Source organism: Sciurus carolinensis, chromosome 14 (assembly GCF_902686445.1).
Source record: "Sciurus carolinensis chromosome 14, mSciCar1.2, whole genome shotgun sequence".
Classification (NCBI taxonomy): Eukaryota; Metazoa; Chordata; class Mammalia; order Rodentia; family Sciuridae; genus Sciurus; species Sciurus carolinensis.
In genome coordinates, this window is record NC_062226.1 from 31,771,634 (window position 1) to 31,789,943 (window position 18,310).

At 39.9% G+C, this 18,310-nt stretch overlaps 1 protein-coding gene across 2 annotated transcripts in view; it reads right to left on the reverse strand.

The window, feature by feature from the left end:
* Window positions 1–18,310, reverse strand: part of Tmeff1 (transmembrane protein with EGF like and two follistatin like domains 1) — an 85,050-nt gene that overhangs the window by 4,085 nt on the left and 62,655 nt on the right. For both annotated transcript variants that reach the window (XM_047524072.1, XM_047524073.1), the window contains exons 8-9: window positions 8,256–8,379; window positions 659–817 (exon numbers count right to left, since the gene is read on the reverse strand). In XM_047524072.1, the coding sequence (XP_047380028.1) occupies window positions 659–817; window positions 8,256–8,379 (283 nt within the window). The remainder of the gene's footprint in view (window positions 1–658; window positions 818–8,255; window positions 8,380–18,310) is intronic.

An 18,310-nucleotide genomic window follows, 5' to 3' on the forward strand; every position in this document is an offset into this window, starting at 1 on the left:
AAGTTCTTTAATTTATGATAAATGGTTTAATTTATGACACAGAATTTAAAGTCTATTACTTATCACTGTAATCTAGAATATGAAATAATGCTAAGAAAAATGTAATAAGAAAGGCAGTTATGTTTAACCTCTGATTTCTTCCTTTATTCTATTCTGTTACTACAAATATAGTATAATCTCAGGGCATAAAACACATTGTGGCCCATAGGGCTTAAAACATTTCTACATGGTTCTTCTGTTACATGCACTGAACACACTGCTCAAATATACAGTTCCAAGATCCCTAAATTCCTTTATTTCATAGACTATTCTCATAGACTCTCTGCCTGTAACCCTGAGAATGAGTTCTGACCCACATACTAAAGAAGACAGAGAGAGGTCAAAACCACGTGGAAATAACAGGGAACAGACCCCTAGGCTTTTCCCTAATACGTTGAAGCAAACTTAAAACACCTATCATTAAAGTTTGCTTGGAAGTTTTCCTATATCTTAACAGCTACCCACCTCTAGTTTTGGGGCGTTTGCTGTTGGGAGTTTTGATGCTAGGGACTGATCCCAGGGCCTTGTGAGTGCTAAGCAGAACTCCACTACTGAGGCACAAGCCCAGCCTACAACCCACCCCCAATTTAAAGCTTACATTTCTTACATCATTACCTACCTTGTTATGCACATGACAATCGCTACTATGATGGCAATCTGCACAGCTCCAATAATGGCTGCAATAAGAACATGAGTGAGCTTCTGCCTACTTGGCACTACATAGAGAATACTAAAGTCTGTCTTTTCACAGTGCTGTCCAGTGTAACCAGATTCACATCTAAAAGGGGAAGAAATGGAAATCCAATGAGAATTACAAAATTCTTATGTATTATCAGATTTCTAAATTAAAAGACACAAAAGAATAAAATTTAAACAGCAATAGAAAGTCACTTTCCTATCATCAGAAAAAAAAGAAGTTGTTTATATATTTTCCTAGCCTTTCTGACATGTCTATTTTACATGGTGCTTTTTTCATTTATTTTAAATCAGATTAATTTACAGTTTCTATATTATATAGTCTTCGTCATCATCATTTCAAAATAAAATCACAATACTCTCTTCAGTGACAATAATGCAGTTAACTGATCTGCTCCCCATTCTAAGACCTACTTGTTGCTTTGGACTTTTCACAATTATAAAATAAGTGTGGTAAGCATCTTGTGAAAGTGACTATGTAGATATTCTACAGGTTTAGACAGCTGGATTATTCAATAAACAGGCATAAACATTTAGAGTTCTGTGAACACAGCGCCAAATTATATTCAAGTCTTTTCAGTATACAAAGCACAAACATTTAAGATGCAGGCGGGAGATGAAAATAAGTTATTAATGACAAAGAGCAAAGCAGTCAAGTAGGCACTAATCTTAGAAATCATATGAACTCTAATTAAAGTAAATACAAAGGCATCATCAGCTGATAATTTAAAAGGGGAAAACATTTGAGATATTGAACAGAAAATTCACATTGGTAAGCTGACAGAAGTGAAGTGTATAAATTAGCCAAGCTTCAGTTGGAACTGATTAATAAAATATGTGATGTGTAAGGACAGCATGTGTGTATTTACTGATATCCCAGACCTTGTTACAAAAGGATTTGAGGCAGCTTAGCCTAAAGCCCACATAACAACAATAGAAACAAAGGGAAACAAGGAAAGCCAGGGTGATGTGAGTTTACCAGCCCAGTCCCTGAGGTTCCTGGACACCTGTCAGGCGGTATCACACTGGGCTCTAAGCTTCCAAGCAGACAAGACAAACAGTAATGAGGTTGATACACAGCTCATGCAGCAGAACTGAGTACCCAGAAATAAAGCCACACATCTACGGCCATCTGATTTTTAACAAGTATAACCAAGACAATTCAATGGGGAAAGAAGGATGCTGGGACAACTAGATACTCACATGCAAAAGAACAAAGCCTCCTCTCACAACATAAAGTGGATCATAAATCTAAATCTAAGAGTTCAAGCTATAACACTCCTGGAAGAAAATACAGGAGTAAATCTTTGTGACCTCAGATTGGGCAATAATTTCTTAGATGTGACACCAAAAGCAACAGCAACAATAACTACAACAACAAAGATAAATTGGACTAAACCAAAATTAAGATCTTTCGTGCTTAAGGATGCTATCAAGAAAATGAAAAGATAACAAAGTAGGAAAAAAATTGCAAATTATGTATCTGATAAGGGACTTGTACCCAGAACATATAAAGAATAAGAAGATCATATAAAAAATGGGCAAAAGATCTATACAGACATTTCTCCAGAGAAGACATACAAATGACCAATAAGCACAAGATGTCCAACATCATTAGTCATTGTGGAAATGCAAATCAAACCCACAATAAGCTATCACTTCACACTCACAGTATGGCTTGATTCTAAATGTCGATGACCACAAATGTTAGTAAGGAAGAACTCTGTAGGGAATATAAAATGGTGCACTTATTATGGAAAAGAGTCTGGCTTTCCTTAAGAAGTTAAACACAGAGTTTACTACTTGGCCCAACAATTCTACTTCTAGGCATTTACCCAAGTGAAATTAAAACATATGTCCACACAAAAACTTGCAAACAATTGCTCACAGCAGCATTATTCCTAACAGCCAAAATGTGTAAACAACGCAAACATTCAACTGGTGAGTGGATTTTTAAAATGTGGTATTCCTACACATTATTCAGTCATAAAAGGGAACAAAGTGCTCAGACATACTACAATATGGATGAAGCTTAAAAACATCAACTAAGTGAAAGAAATGACACAAATATCCAGAATAAGTAATCCATTAAACAGATCAGGGGCTGCCTAGGGCTGGGATAAATATGAAGATTTAGGAGTAAAAGATAAAGGAAATGAGATTTCTTTTTGAGGTGATGAAAATATTCCAAAATCAAGGGAGAGAGAGAGGTTGGTCACTAACACAAAAAGTCATCTCCATAAAATAAATCAAACAAATCATTTCCAATAAGCACAGTTACTACTGTCATTAAACTCGAGGGAATTTCCTCTCATTTAAAGATAGCACCTTCTAACATAGAGAACAGTAACCTCAATGACAGAGCTGCAGTAAATTCAATAACATAATGAGGTCTTGGGATTTTAAAAATAATGCCCTTCATGGTAGGCTAATGGCCAAGAGTCAAAGCTCAGTAAAATCAAAACAGTTCCATAGAGAGCTATAACCATGTCCTAGATATGCAGCCTCAGACAGATTAGTTCAGTCCAAAGATTAAAATCAGTATCAGAAAGAATCATTAGGCTGTATATCATTCAAGTAATCCTCCCTGGGTATCATTTTCTGTAACTGACTTTCAGTTGCACTCTCCAAATATCTGGAGTATTAAGTACTAAGTAATTATTTCTTCCCTTATTTCATTAAGGGAGATCTGGGGGTTCAGTCCTCCACCCTCTACTTCTTCCATTCCACATAACCTCCACAGGTACTCTCTCATTCACTGGCCTCATGTGCTGACTCGTTCACACATCCATCTGACAAATTTATTGAGTACCTACTAGGTGTCAGGCACTACTATAGTGAGTATATGGGATATAGCAGTGAACAAGAGAAAGAACTATGTCCTGCTTACCCTGTAGGGGGAGGAAGCGGGTCAGCCAACAAAATAAGTAAACTAAAGGGTTATGTTAAAAGGTGGTGTGTGAGTGTGTGTTTGTGAGAGACAGACAGACAGAGACAAAGAGAAACTGAGCGCTGTGTCTAGGTCGGAAAGGGAGGACTGCAATTTTAAATAAGGAGTCAGGGTTGGCTTCATTCATTAAGAAGGTGTGAGTAAGGCAGCGAGGAGGAGGTGAGGGAGTTTACCAACAACTGGAAGGAGAGCAACGAGGCCAAGGAAGAGTCAGTGGGAGCTCCCTAGAATGGGAGCATCCATGCACAGTGTGTCCAAAAAAGCAAGTGTGGCTGGAGTGAAGCTGGCAGGAAAAAGGGGAGCAAGACAGAAAGGTGAAGGAGCCAAACTGTGTAGGGCCTTCTGCACTGAGTGAGATGGGAGAGCGACTAGAAGGGTCTTAGCAGAGGAATGACATCTACTGACTTATTTTCAAAGGCTCACTTAGGCTGCTGTGTTCAGTAAGGCCTCCAGGAATACCTCAAGGAGGCTGCTAAAATAATCCCAGAGAAGGAAAATGTTTGGCCTGAACTGGGAATAGCAATGGGCAATGGTGAGAAGTATCAAGTTCTGGATATATTCTGAAATAGAAAAGCTAACGGGATTTCCCAGCTAACTAGATATGGGTACAGGAGAAAGAGAAGTCAAAGATGTATCAGAGATATTGTTTGAGCAACTAAAGAGATGGAGCTAGCATCAGCTGAGATGGAAAAGGTTGCAGGTGGAATACGTTTAGAGGAGGGGAAGCAGATCGCTTTAGTCCTGCTGAGATTGAGGTGTCAGACATTCATGTAAAAATGTAAAGGAGGCAGATGGATTCAAGTCTCAAATTCAAGAGAGAGCTCTGGGAGTTATGTAAATCAGAAGCCATCAGCATATGTCATAAGACAGGATGGAATCACTAAGGAAGGACCAAGACTGAACCCTAGAGCACTACAACTTGGGGAAGTCAGGAAGCAAACGAGGAACCAGCCAAGAAGACTGAAATGTCCAGCAAACTAGGGAGAAACCAAGAGGGAGTATAATCCTAGAAGCCAAATGAAAAGTGTGCGTCACACAGGAGGGAGTGATCAGCTGTGCCAAATGCTACTGACCCTTCAAAAGTAACTTAAGATGAAAAATCAGTGACTGATTTTTAGCAATGAGAATGGTCTCCTGGGGGTGCTAGGGACAAAAGTTTATTGGGGTGAGTTCAAGAAGAGAAGTGAGGAACTGGAGACAGATTACAAACAACTCTCAAGTTCTTCTATAAAAGAAAGGAATGTAGCTAATGGAAATTAGATGGTTATTTGCAAGATGGAAGAAATAAAATTATTAATAAATACAAGTAAAATATTTACAGCAAGATATATGACATTGCAGAAAAGGTAACAAATTGCTGGCAGGTAACAGTAATAGCCTGTGGAAGTTCTCTTCATACTGCTTCAGTTTTCTGAGTGAACTTGAAGATAAGATCACTTGCTGAGAGTGAGGATGAGAGAGGAGGTACTATTTGAGGAGAGAGGTGAAGGTATAAAGCAGCCATCCAGGAGAGAAGAATGAATGGATTAGTCACTAAATGACTGGCTGGAAGCATGAAGGGCCCACTTTGAGACCTACAGGCACACACATCAGTGAGTAAGTTAACCTGGTGGTGTGCTTTTCAACAGCAGCAATTTTCAGTGGCACAGGTATCAGCATGCAGTCGGGGGGAAGCTGGAATGAATGAGGACTGTAGTTTTGTCAAGTGAATATGATGAACAAGAGAGGGACTAAGGCATATGCAAGGGATCAACTGCAATGAATGACCATGATGACGTCCAATGGGTGAAGGACACGGAATAGGTGACAGGATCAATAAACTGGAGGCCCACCAGGGTGGAATATTACCAGGCAGAAACCAAAGGGTACATGCTAGAGATGAAATCATGCTCAAATACATGTCTTCAACCCATATTTCTCATGAGTTCTTAAACCAAAATACATCCAGCAGCCTACCAGATGTCCACAACTGGACACCCCACAGGCACCTTAGGCCAAGCATGTTAAACTGAACACCTCCTCCTACCAAACCGCTTCACTTCCCAGTCTATGTCCTGCTCAGTTTGTTCCTAGACAGAAACCTAGGAGACTTTCCTCTTTATCCTCCTACCCTCCACCAACCCCCATGTTTTCACCCTCATATCCAATCAATATATGAAGATTCAACTACTTCATTTTCTATCTCCAACCCATCTACTAATCTCAGGGCCAGGGCAACCCCATGATTTAATTCAGGTTCTTGCTTCTTTCAGGATTCCTTCCTTCCTTCTTTCTACTGGGGATTGAATTCAGGGTCTTGCACGCACATGACAGGAAAGCACTCTACTGCTGGACTACATCCCCAGTCTTTTTATTTTATTTAGAATTTTGAGACAGTCTTACTAAGTTGCCCAGGCTGTCCTCAAACTCATGATCCTCCTGCTCAGCCTCCAGAGTAACTGAGATTACAGGCATGCACCAACACACCAGGCTAACTTTCAGCCTTCTAATCCATTTTCCAAAATACCACAGTGTCTTTCCTATATGATCAAAACACAGTTACTTAAAGTAATAGTTTCTCACTGCCTTTAAAATAAAAGCCACACTCCTGGGATGACACAAATATTCCTGTGAGATCTGGATCCTGCCTCTGAAAATGTCCTCTACCCCCTTTCAGACTGAAGTGTGTTTTCTGAGGTCCTCAAACACTTCATGTATATGATAGCATTTTCCAAATTATATTTTAGTTAGTTATTGTCAGTATCTTTCACTGGACTATATGATCTTGGAAGGTAAGATCCTGAGATCCTTGTTATATTCAAATTTAACACCCTAATGCCAGAAAGAATTCATTACCAAGTAAGCAATACATTGTAAATACTCAGACAAAACAAAAATATCAGTTGCTTTTTAGTAGTAAATGTATAGGAAAGAGATTCTCTAGCAAAGAAATTCCTATGGAGAAGAGGGCAAAGCTGATAACCATTACATGTCATTGAAAAAATATTTACTATCTACTGTAGCAAAACCAAGAGCCCCTGAGGTAATGGGCTTACAGTCTCATAATATCAATTGTTACTTACTAAATACATACTATACATCAGATACTGTGTGCTAAGCACTTTATGTATATGATCTCATTTAATTTTAACAACACTATAAGACAATATGCTATTACTATTATGACTTTAGAAATGAGGAAATAAGACAGACATCTTAAGTATCTCCCAAAGAACATACAGCCAACAACTGGCCAAGTCAGTATATTTGATTCCAAAGCCTTGAACCAGCATACTATTCAATCCTTATTTACAATCGGTAAATACTAGAGAGTGGTGTCATGTCATTATCAGAACATCATCTTCTCTCCTCCTTCATGTAGACATCTAGAAAGATGCCCACAGGACATCAGGATAAGAACTTCTATCAAGTATCTATGCCACTGTGGGGCAAGTATAAGCAATCCACTGTAGATTTGGTTAAAAACCTGGCCCTGTTCTCTTTTATACATCTATATTTTTTTAATGTTTAGGAAAAGAGGAGGGGAAGGCTAGCTTCTTCGAAGATAAGGAGAACTTCCAATCACGAAAGAGCCAAAGGCTTAACAAAGAACTATTCGATCATTAACAGTTTATAGTGCTTTGTTTTGTTTTGTTGTTTTTAAGCAAGAGAGGAAAATAAGAATCAGGAGCAGGGAGCTAAAGTAGTAGAGGAACACAGAAGATGGGATGTCCAGCAGTTTCCTTTCACTTCTGGAAAAAACTCACTGCCTTCTGGGATGACAGAACAAAAGCAAAGTATAATATCTCTCCATGTTTTGATGTTTTGACTAAGTGAGGAAAAAGGATTCTGGTGCAGCTCCGGGAGGCAGGAGTGAGCAGAATCAGAGTCATGTCCCCTTTGTCTGCAGAAACCTGGCCTTGCTAAGCAGGCCACACTGAGACAGAGGGTGAGCTCCTGGCAGCAGCAGCAGCAGGAAGTGCCGTTGGTCAACAGGCACAGAGCAGCAGAAGGCACTAAGATCATTAGGCTGAGTGTCGGGAAATCTGAGATCTAGCTTTTTCCCTGTTCTATTTCTAACCTGCTCTAACCTGCCATTGACCTTGAACTGTTGTGTAACTTCTCTGGAATCAGGGAGATGGATTTACACCCTTTCCATTTCTCTCTCTCAACTCACACCTGATTCTTCACCTCCACTCCCTTATTTTTAGAAATCTATTTTATTTGAGTTACATATTCTCTTTTCTTAATATATTCTATAGTCCCTCAACCACTCCATGACAGATTGCCTAAAGACCAAAATAGTACTGGAATACAACATATTTATTTTTTATATTAAAAAATAGGCAACTATCTTAAAAATGTTAAGCCCATAATCTCGAAACCTTAATAAAACATGTTTTTGTTTTGTTTGCATATTTCTTGCCAGGGTATTTTTTATTATGCTGCTGTGGTTTTTTTGTTGTTACTTCCCTACTACAGATAAACACTACTTTTTGGTAATATTTAGTTCACATTTCACTGCCTTCTATAAAGCAGTGACCACAGATGGAAAAAATTTCCCACAGCAGCTCTGGAGGCACTGACTTACCTACAAGAAGCCTTCCGAGTAGAATAGATGAATTCACACTTCCCATGGATGCAGTAACCATTGAGATTTTCAGGGCAAGGCATGTGGTTTCCAATATAAACATCTTCTCTTTGATCACTAGCATCTTAAAAGAACACAAACCATGTCACTGAGTAGTGAAAAACAAACTGAAAAATATGGACTTTTCAAAGGTTCTGAAAAAGCAAATAAATTCACCCCTTGTTAGCCACCTGCTAGGCAATTTGGAAAGGAGATTTATCAAATGGGGGTTGGATAAGATCCAAGGTCCTTTCCAATTCCCATTAGGCCACAAACACAGCAGGAGGACTGTTTAGATTCAAAGTATTTAAAAATATTTGTAGGATGTAACCACTGTGAGCTGCTACTGTATAAAGACAATGTGCCAAAGAAAACTAGACATCTTCGGTTTTCTTTTCATCTAAAGAAATAATAATGCTAGGTCTAAAAGAAAATTCATTTCTGTGGAAGAGAGATGGTATATACTACGGCTCTAGGTGAGTGAAGTCACTTACTCATTTGGGGCCTCTGAAACTGAGGCCCCAAACACTGGAATGGTAGAGAACAAGTTATAGGATTCTAAAATGTTAGGGTAAAAAGTTTATTTTTGAAATGAAAGTAATCATACTGCTTTTTTCTTCATGAAAAGTTTTGCTGTTTCTTCCTAAATTTTTTCTCAGCAAATGTTCATTGTAAAATAATTCAAATAACACAGAGAACAAATTAAGAGAAATTTAAGATCACCTAAGATATCTCTATCAAAAGAGAACCACTGCAAACATGCTGAACATCTGTTCTCATTTAGATATAATGATACGAACTGAGCTGAGCTGAGCAGAGCTGAATCGAAGAAAAATGAAGTAAGGTGAGTAATACCACTATCAGAAAGGGGACAGAGTCAGGGTGAGACAGATGGAGCGGGAAAGGGAGACGGGACCTGTTCTTCAAGATCATTCATATTCTCTCCCCAGACCTCTCTCTCTATCCTCTTCCCCCTCTCCATTTTCAAGATTTTTTTTTTTTAACCTTTTTTAGCACACACACTAATTCATCTATTCTTAGTTACATGGACCCAAAGTTACCCAATGGCTTGTCCATGTGTAGGAAAAATCACCAGGCCTCTTGGGGTACCAGCTTACAAATTCTGGGCCCATGGGCTCTGTGACCTTGAGGATCCTAACCTAAGATTTTAAAACGGTAAAATCAAGATAACAGGACCTATACTTCAGTTTTTGAGAGAATCACAAGAGATAACTAATGCACGTACCATGCCAGTGACACAACTAGTTAGGTATGCGGCATACAGTGTAATGGCAAAGGGTTCATCTCCCCCAAATACAATAAAGGTGTTAAGGAAATTTGAAGAATATTTACGGAACAAATTTAGAAGAGAATGAAATAAAGGTCTATGCGTATGTATATGGGTGTGGGAAGAGGAAGACTGAGGGAAAGGTAGGAAGAGAGCTGCCAAGTTTGAAAAACAGAACTCGAAATGCAGAAGTTCTGGAGCTCAAAATTTATATATAAACAGGAAAAAACTTTAATGAATATTAAGCTCAGTGATAACTAATGTGGAGAGATCATGTCGCCAGTGCCAAGACTAAAGGGATGTCATATTACCTCAAATTTATATATTCCAATTGTATTAATTTAATGTACGCCTAGAAAGGGAACTGAACTAAAAGCCAGGGAAACCAGGATATAAATTCTTAATTGTATTTATTTATTTATGTATTTTTGGTACCAGGGATTAAACCCTGAAGCACTTAACCACTGAGCCACATCCCCAGTCCATTTTTTGTTTTTTACCTTGAAACAGAGTCTCACTAAAGTTGCTTACAGCCTCACTATGTTGCTTATAGCCTCGCTAAGTTGCTGAGGCTGTCTTTGAACTCGTGATACTCCTGCCTCAGCCTCCCAAGCTGCTGGGATTACAGGCATGTGCTACCACACTAGGTCATTCTTTTAAAAATAAGACTCCAGGTCTGGTATTTCACACTCGCAGCACATCTGAATTCTGACTAGCCACATTTCAAGGACTCTGTGGACATCTGTGGCTTGTAATCACCATAATGAACAGCACAAAATAGATAACGAATTTACTGATCTTCTATCAATTACCTTCCAAATGCCAAATACTTTGCTAGGTGCTGGGGATACAAAAATAAGACATATCCTGACCTCAAAGGGCTTTATGGTGTCTTCCAGCAGTCAGAGTAAGTCCCACAGCAAAAGAAACCAAGCACTGCTTTGCACTGCTGTGACCTGCGTACCCGGCACCCACCCATCTATGGTGACACTCATGACACTGTGGTCCAGCTGTGTGGGTTTTCATCATCCTCTGCCGTGAGACCGTGAGCTCCTAAGAGTCTCGATGGTGGTGTTGTCCCTGTCTGTGTAACTCCTAACACTCAGAACATAATATGTACGATGCAAGGACAGCTCGAGAGTCAGCCTGCCTGGGCCTCAACACGACCTGGATTTGCCTGGCTACAACACTCACTAGCTATGAGACTAAAGACACTTATTTAGCCATCTGTGGTCCTCAGTTTGCTCATCTGAGAAATGGAGATAAAAAACAGTGTCCGCTCCTCACAGCATTGTTTTAAGAACTAATGAGACAATACATTTCATGTATTAAAGTATATAAGATTTTATAGAACTCAGAACAGTGCCTGGCAAACCATAAGTCCTTAATAAATATGACCAAGCATTATTTTATGCTCAATAAATGTTACATGAATGAATTCTAATTTCTTCTTGTTGACAAGCTATACTATAAAAATATTCTTCTGTTTTATGGGCTAGGGGTGTAGCTCAGTATAGAATGCTTGAGTAGCATGTATGAGGCTCTGGATTCAATTCTCAGCACCACAAAGAGGAAAAAAATATTCAGTCTTACAACTTAATCTTTCATTGGAGAAAAAAAATTCATAAATTGACAAAATTATTATCCACATAAAGACTCCACCTTGAATCTCCTTAAGCTGAACTGCTTTTAGCAGTCCTATTTCATGTTTCACAACAAAGGTTAAAACCAAATTAACAGATGTTTTATTTATAAATACTTGTGATCAAAGCAGACTTTCCTCATGCAGAAACCAACAAACAAAAACAAAATTTACTTTTTTTGCAATGGCCTCAAACTTCAAACTAAAAATGCCACCTTCCATTTCCAGTCAAGCCATGAGTGACTGGAGGAAGCAATCATCATGCTGCATCACTGCACATCTCAGAACAAGGTTCCTTCAGAGTGGGAACCACAAAAATATATAATTATGGGACCAGAGAGAGTGAGATCATGTTCAGTTAAGCTACAGAGGACAAAAAGAAAAAACATACATGGCCCTTGCCCTCAAGAAGCTTATAACCAATGTAGACAATCACCCCCCCCACACACACACACACACAAAGCTGCACCACACAAGGAAAGAGGGCCCCACATGGCATCTTATTATTGAATGCCATTAGGTGCCATGGAAGTTCACATTCAAAGAAGTCAGTAGGCATACTACTCAGAAAGGACTTAATAGGGTAGGACTCAAAGCCTAAATAGGTTTAGATAAAGAAATGGCAGCCAAAGGGAAGGTGTGATGCACACAGCATTCTCAACAACAAGAAACAAATCAACCAACCAAGAGAGTTCATGAGATGGGAAGTAAAGTTGAGAATGCAGGCTGGAAGCACTGAATTCCAGGTAAGACATGTTTTCTTAATACAGATAAGGAAGGCACTGAAGGCCTTCTAAGAACAACACAAGAAAAGCTCTGTTTTACATAAAATTTAATTGACAGTAGTTGCCTGGGGTTGTTGGTTAGGAGGATTAAAGAGTGAATGACTGCTAATGGACATAAGATTTCTTTGGGGGGTGAGGAAAATGATCTAAAATTAGATTATGGTAACATTTGTTCAACTCTGTAGATATATTATAAACCAGGTGAACTTCACGGTATGTAAATTATATCCCAATAAAGGTACTAAAATAATTGGATACCAACATACCAGATAAAGTGGCAAAGGGCCTAGGAAGACAAGTAACCAAGTCGAAATTTAACAGTGCATACTCCAAACCTGTGGCAATGAAAGGCTAAGCTAGTGCTCAGTGCAGGAATATACACTAGGATGTAGAAAAAAAATAAATATAGACTGAACGTACTCTGGAAAGTAAATGAGCTCAGAAACTCAGATTTGGAAGGCTCCATGACGGCCATCTGGTCTGATGAAGGAATCCCTTTAGATTAACCCTGAGGGCCTGTTTCTACTTGAACAATTCCACAGACAACAAACTCATCAAAATACAATGAATTCTAATACTGCCAAAAGATTTCATCACACTGAATGAAGTCTTTAGATTGCCTGTAGTCTACTCACGCCCCCCCACCAATCTTTTATTCTTATACCTAAACTTCCCATTCCCATCCTTACTTGAACAAGTGTAGTATGCAACTATCTTGCAGCACTAATCCAGTGCATTTAGTAAGAAAAGAATTGCCCTCTTTATTAAAGATGCTCTTAAAAGGTAATTATGTAAAAATGACTATAAACATGAGCCTAATGATGGGTGGTCCAGTGGAGACAATGCAGTAAGCTGGGTTCAAATTTAGATCTTGTCATCCACAAAATATTTGTTAAGCAGCTACTACATTCCAAACACTAGAGTAGCTCCTGGAGTTGAGGTTATGGCAGAGCAGACAGTATGGAGACTCACCTGGAAACTATGTGAAACTAGCGTTCAGAGAAAAGGTGAGGCCAGAGAACAAATGTGAAAGCTCACCAAGGTAATATTGGCAAGTAGATTAAATATTCTGAAGGAGATTCAGAAAAAAAAAAAAGGAACAGAACAGAATTCTGGAATAGCTGTGATCCAAGGAAAAAGGCACCAGGGCTTAAGATCAGCAAGTCTGAACTCCAGTCCTTGCCCTGCCATTCTACCTGAGCAGCAAACTCGCAGTTTTCAGTGTCTTCACATGCAAAGTGAGGATAGCATTGTTGTTATGAGGATTAAATAATAACACAAATATATGAAAGCGCCTGGCACATAGCAGGGTACATGACTGATAGTTGTTAAATGATTGAATGTCCAACTTATGTCACCATAACATGAAATAGAGAGATAGGCAAACTCACCAGTGAGACCTCTGAGCACAGCCAGGCTGCCAACAGTAAAACTAGAATACGACAAGTATCACCCCAAACCGAAACAACATCAAAAATGAATTCGGTAATCTGGTGTTTGATTTTGGTATCACTGCCCCATTTATGGATGTGATCATCAAAGCTCAGAGAAATCAGGCCACACAGCTTTTAAGTGTGGACCAAGTCTGACTCCAGAGGGCAAGCTCTTGGCCACTGTACTATTATCTCGCCAAGCTAATAGTGGAGATGTGCAGGGAATGTCCAAGCCCCTGCTCTCTAGGCCAAGTAAATTAGACAACTTCAAAATGGAAAGATAAAAAGGCTTTACAGATGCAAAGAAGAATGCGTGAGGTCCTGGCTTTGATCACACCAGCAATCCCGCCACCACCGAAAACGAAGATGCAATAATGCATAGTTTCAGAAATCAAGGCAGAAATGTGCCCTCCACACAGGAAGAACTCACCACAGAACAATCCTGTCTAAACAATGCCCTGGGGCAAGTGGTAACAGGCTCCACAAACAGCTGCAACTTCTGGAGCCTGAACAATACTGTGTGTGTGTGTGTGTGTGTGTGTACAATGTACAATGTGCATCTGGTCGCCCAGCGGGTCCTTCCATCCACAGCCTTCACAGACAGATCTGTTACCCTCAGCAGCGTTTCCCAACACAAAGGGTAGCATGGTCCTAAGAGGTGATGTTATGAGAAACCCAGGACCAGGGGGTTATCTCCAAGGTGAGCTCTACTGGCTATCTGCCCCAGTCCATCAGGGAACAACCACACAAAGCATGAGCATTGCTGTCAGCAGCCAAGACATGCACCTAGAAGGTAAAGCACTGAGGCGGCAATACCTCAACGCTGCATCGGAAACTCTAAGGCTCCGAATTTCTACAAATCCCTACAGTGAAAAACCTCACTCTGTCTCGTTTCCCCTACTACTCTGCAAACCTACTTACACCACTAACCTCTCTCCACACACCCTTCCTTTCCTAATCCCAGGCTCTTAGGACCCCATCAAGGGGTCATTTCTACCTACTCTCTAATACCTCCAGACTCATTTCTAAACTCAGCTGTTCTTCACCCCAGCCCTGACTGTTCTTTTCCCCACTATGCCAGTGAAACATCTTTTCAAAACAGTGAATAAACTCATCAATCTTCTCAACTACTCCTTTAGAAAATATTCCTTTCAACTCCCTGAGGTTCCAAGACCACAATGATTCCTAAGGTCCCCTTCCTTCCACCTCTCCCTGATGTGCTCACCAAGGCCACTTCCAGGTCAGCCCTTCGCTCACATGCCTTACCTCTCAGGAGACCTGAGGCCACCCTCATCCTGATGCTCCACCACACACTCTCAGGTCTCCTTGAATGAGTCCAACACCTGGATCACAGTCTCATCATGCTTAAAGGGTGTATCAAAAGAGCTGTATTGAAATATATAAGAAATAGACACCAAGGAATGGGACCCATGATACTGACATCTCACTAATTCTGGTATCCTTGGACAGCAGGAGCATTCTTAAGCAGGCTCAAGAATGAGGTCAATGATGAAGTGAGGGTTGGGATGATGTGATCCTTGGAATGAAGTGAGACTATCTTTGGAGGAAAAGGGTGCTTAAATCTTAGGCTATATGAAAATATCTCCTTGGCCTATACCCAAAGGACTTAAAATCAGCATACTACAGAGATGCAGCACATCAATGTTCATAGCTGCTCAATTCACAATAGCCAGATTGTGGAACCAACCTAGATGCCCTTCAGTTGATGAATGGATAAAGAAACTGTGGTATATATACACAATGGAATATTACTCAGCCATAAAGAATAATAAAATTATGGCATCTGCAGGCAAATGGATGAAACTGGAGAACATCATGCCAAGTGAGATAAGCCAATCTCAAAAAACCAAGGGATGAATTATCTTGCTGATAAGCGCATGATGACACATAACGGGGGGTGGGAGGGTGGCAAGAATGGAGGAAGGAGGGACTGTATAAAGGGAAAAGAGGGGTGGGAGGGGTGGGGGGGGGAACAGAATGAATAAAAAAAAAAATCTTTGGATTAAAATGTCTATACCATGAAGGAACATTCCCCAGGTAGATGAAAATATTGATGTTATCAACTTCGGTAAGATGCAAACAGAGTACACCCTTTTGTCAAAACTGACACATATAGCCAGGTGCAATGGTGCATACCTCTAATCCCAGAGGCTTGGGAGGCTGAGGCAGGAGGATCATGAGTTCAAGGTCAGCCTCAGCAACTCAGCGAGGTCCTAAAGCAACTCAGTGAGACCCTGTCTCTAAATAAAATGTAAAAAGGGCTAGGGATGTGGCTCAGTAGTTAAGTATCCCCAGTATGAAAAAATAAATAAAAATTTTAAAACAGACACATAAGATTTGTGTACTTCTACATAGTAAATTATGCCTCAAAAACTGTAAAATGAGAATAATGACAATAACAACGGTTAAGGTAAACAGAAAAAACAAGGACAATGATGAGAAACGTTGAAGGTGAGTACTGGTACATGAGGTTTCATTCATTATTCTGTTTACATTATCTCTGAATTTTCCTATCATAGTTTTTTCAATGCCAAGCACCCATTTCCCACAGACCTGACACTCAATCATCACATCCTTAACAGTTCAACATTTGCAACAGAACCTATAACATTCCAACTTCAGTATTTATCACAGATTTCCAACAGCCCAAGGAATCCTAAATCAGTCTCTGTTGCAGACGTTTGGATGCCCAGTTTCACAGCATTCTGCTCTAAGAATTCCACTCGCAAAGCCCTCTAAGACTGACTGAGCGCTCCTTCCCCATCTGTCTGCCTTCTTGCTGGTGCAGAGTTCCTGCTTGCCCCTAGGGGCCCCATCCTAGGTCCCTGCCTATCTACACAGTCCTGGCTGTGTATCGCAAATGCAAAAACTTACTAAGGGCACCTATAAATGTTGTGAGAGGGGGGAAAAAAGAAAAGGTAATTGGGGTTTTTAAAAACGCAACCAAATAAAGCTATCTTTTGACCTCTATTTCCTTACTGCTGGAACACTTTTAAGAAGTCTTTCGAAGTTTGGGTTTCATCTTTCTAACCCAATAGAAACTCTCTGCCCCAAGACTGTTAATAATCACCTTTGGCCTTTAGATTCAAAGCAGAGGGCAACCCCCGCCCTCTAATACCTTTCTGCAGCACCTGAAACCATGAGCCATCTTTCCCCTGCGTCTTCCGTGCCACAGCACCCTTCTTGGTTGCCTTCCTCTTCATCCTGGCTGCTGCTTCTCACTTTGGGTCTTCTTTACTTTCTAAATAACAATATTGTCTAACAGAACTTCCTGCAACTCCAGAAATGTTCCATATCTGTGCTAAACACTGTGGCAGCCACATGTCACAAATGGCTACCGAACACCTGAAATAGGACTAGTAGGATTTCAAGAGTCACATGTAGACAGTGGCTATTGTATGAGACAGTGCAGTGCTACAGTCTCTCTCTCATGGCTTCTGTTATCTCCATATCCAAGGACTGCCTCTCAAATTTATGCTAAACAGTCACGTGAATGAATTTCACAAACACCTGAAACTCCAAAATGCAATTAGTCACACCTCCACCCCAACTCTTCCCTCACCCTACCCCCAATACCTTTCCCCTCCCAGCATCCTTTTTCATATAAGAAGAATCCATCAACTCAGTAACCTGAGCTTAAGCCTTGGTCACTTTTAGCTCTCTTTGTCTCAAATGTAAGCAAATTTCTATTCCTTCTGAGTCTACTCAAATGTTTCCATTCCCATGTATACAATAAGCACAATGTTCCTGCCAGGTATCATTCATTCAAGTGGGTAACTTTGTAGCCCTGTTTTCAAATATATTAATGATTCCCCACTGCCCATAAATAAAGTCTAATTCCCCAGGGGAGCATGATCTCACCCCCAGTTCTTTCTGACCTGGCCTTCTCTCTCTAAAGTCCCCTACTCTCTAGCCAAAAAGGATTCCTTACCATTCTCCAAAACATCCTATCATAATGTTTGTGTCCACATATCTGCTCCTGCAGTCCTCTGTCCTCCTTAAGTATCCTTTGGACTCCTGTTCAAATCCTAATACTCCTTCAAGGTTCACTCAGATTCTACCTCCTTCATGATATTTCTCAGATTCTCATTGTCCCCCGCCAAAGAGTAATCTCGTCTTTTTTGAGTTCTCATTATACTTCTTAACTGTATTACATTTTATGACAATTATCAATTTCTACTTTGTTTCTAGTTAGTTACATGCATTTTTTTTTAACTACAGCACAAACTCTAAAGATGTAAAGATTATGTACTAGATATCTTTCTACCCACAGGTAATGTCTAGTAAGACAAACAGTATAAATTAGGTACAAAAAAAAACTTTAATCAACTGATTATAATTTCATTTAAGATCTAGATCAATGGCAGGTGTGCGAGGGGTCAGGGGTGTTGCTGAAATCAAACCCAGGTCTAATGCATGCTAGGCAAGCACTCTACCACTGGGCTACAACCCCAGCCATTTTTATTTATCTTTTTTATTTTGAGACAGGGTCCCACTAATTTGCCCAGGCTGGCTTTCAACTTGCAGTCCTCCTATCTCAGGCTCCCAAGTAGCTGAAATTAGAGATATGCACCACAGCACCCAGCTTACAATATAGATCAATTCCTATGTATAAAGAAGGCACTATATTACCAACATATAGTCATATTATTAAGAGATTTTTATCAACAACACAGATGTGTTTGGGGCACGTACAGTTCCCCAGACTGCCTTAAGTATGAGCTTCTAAATACTGAAAAATGGCCTTCCTGTTCTGGTCATGTACTATCAGTACAGAGAGTAAAATGAGAATGATCTATTATGTCCCCTCTGGGAACAGAGAAGATTTCCTATTTCAAATATAGCAC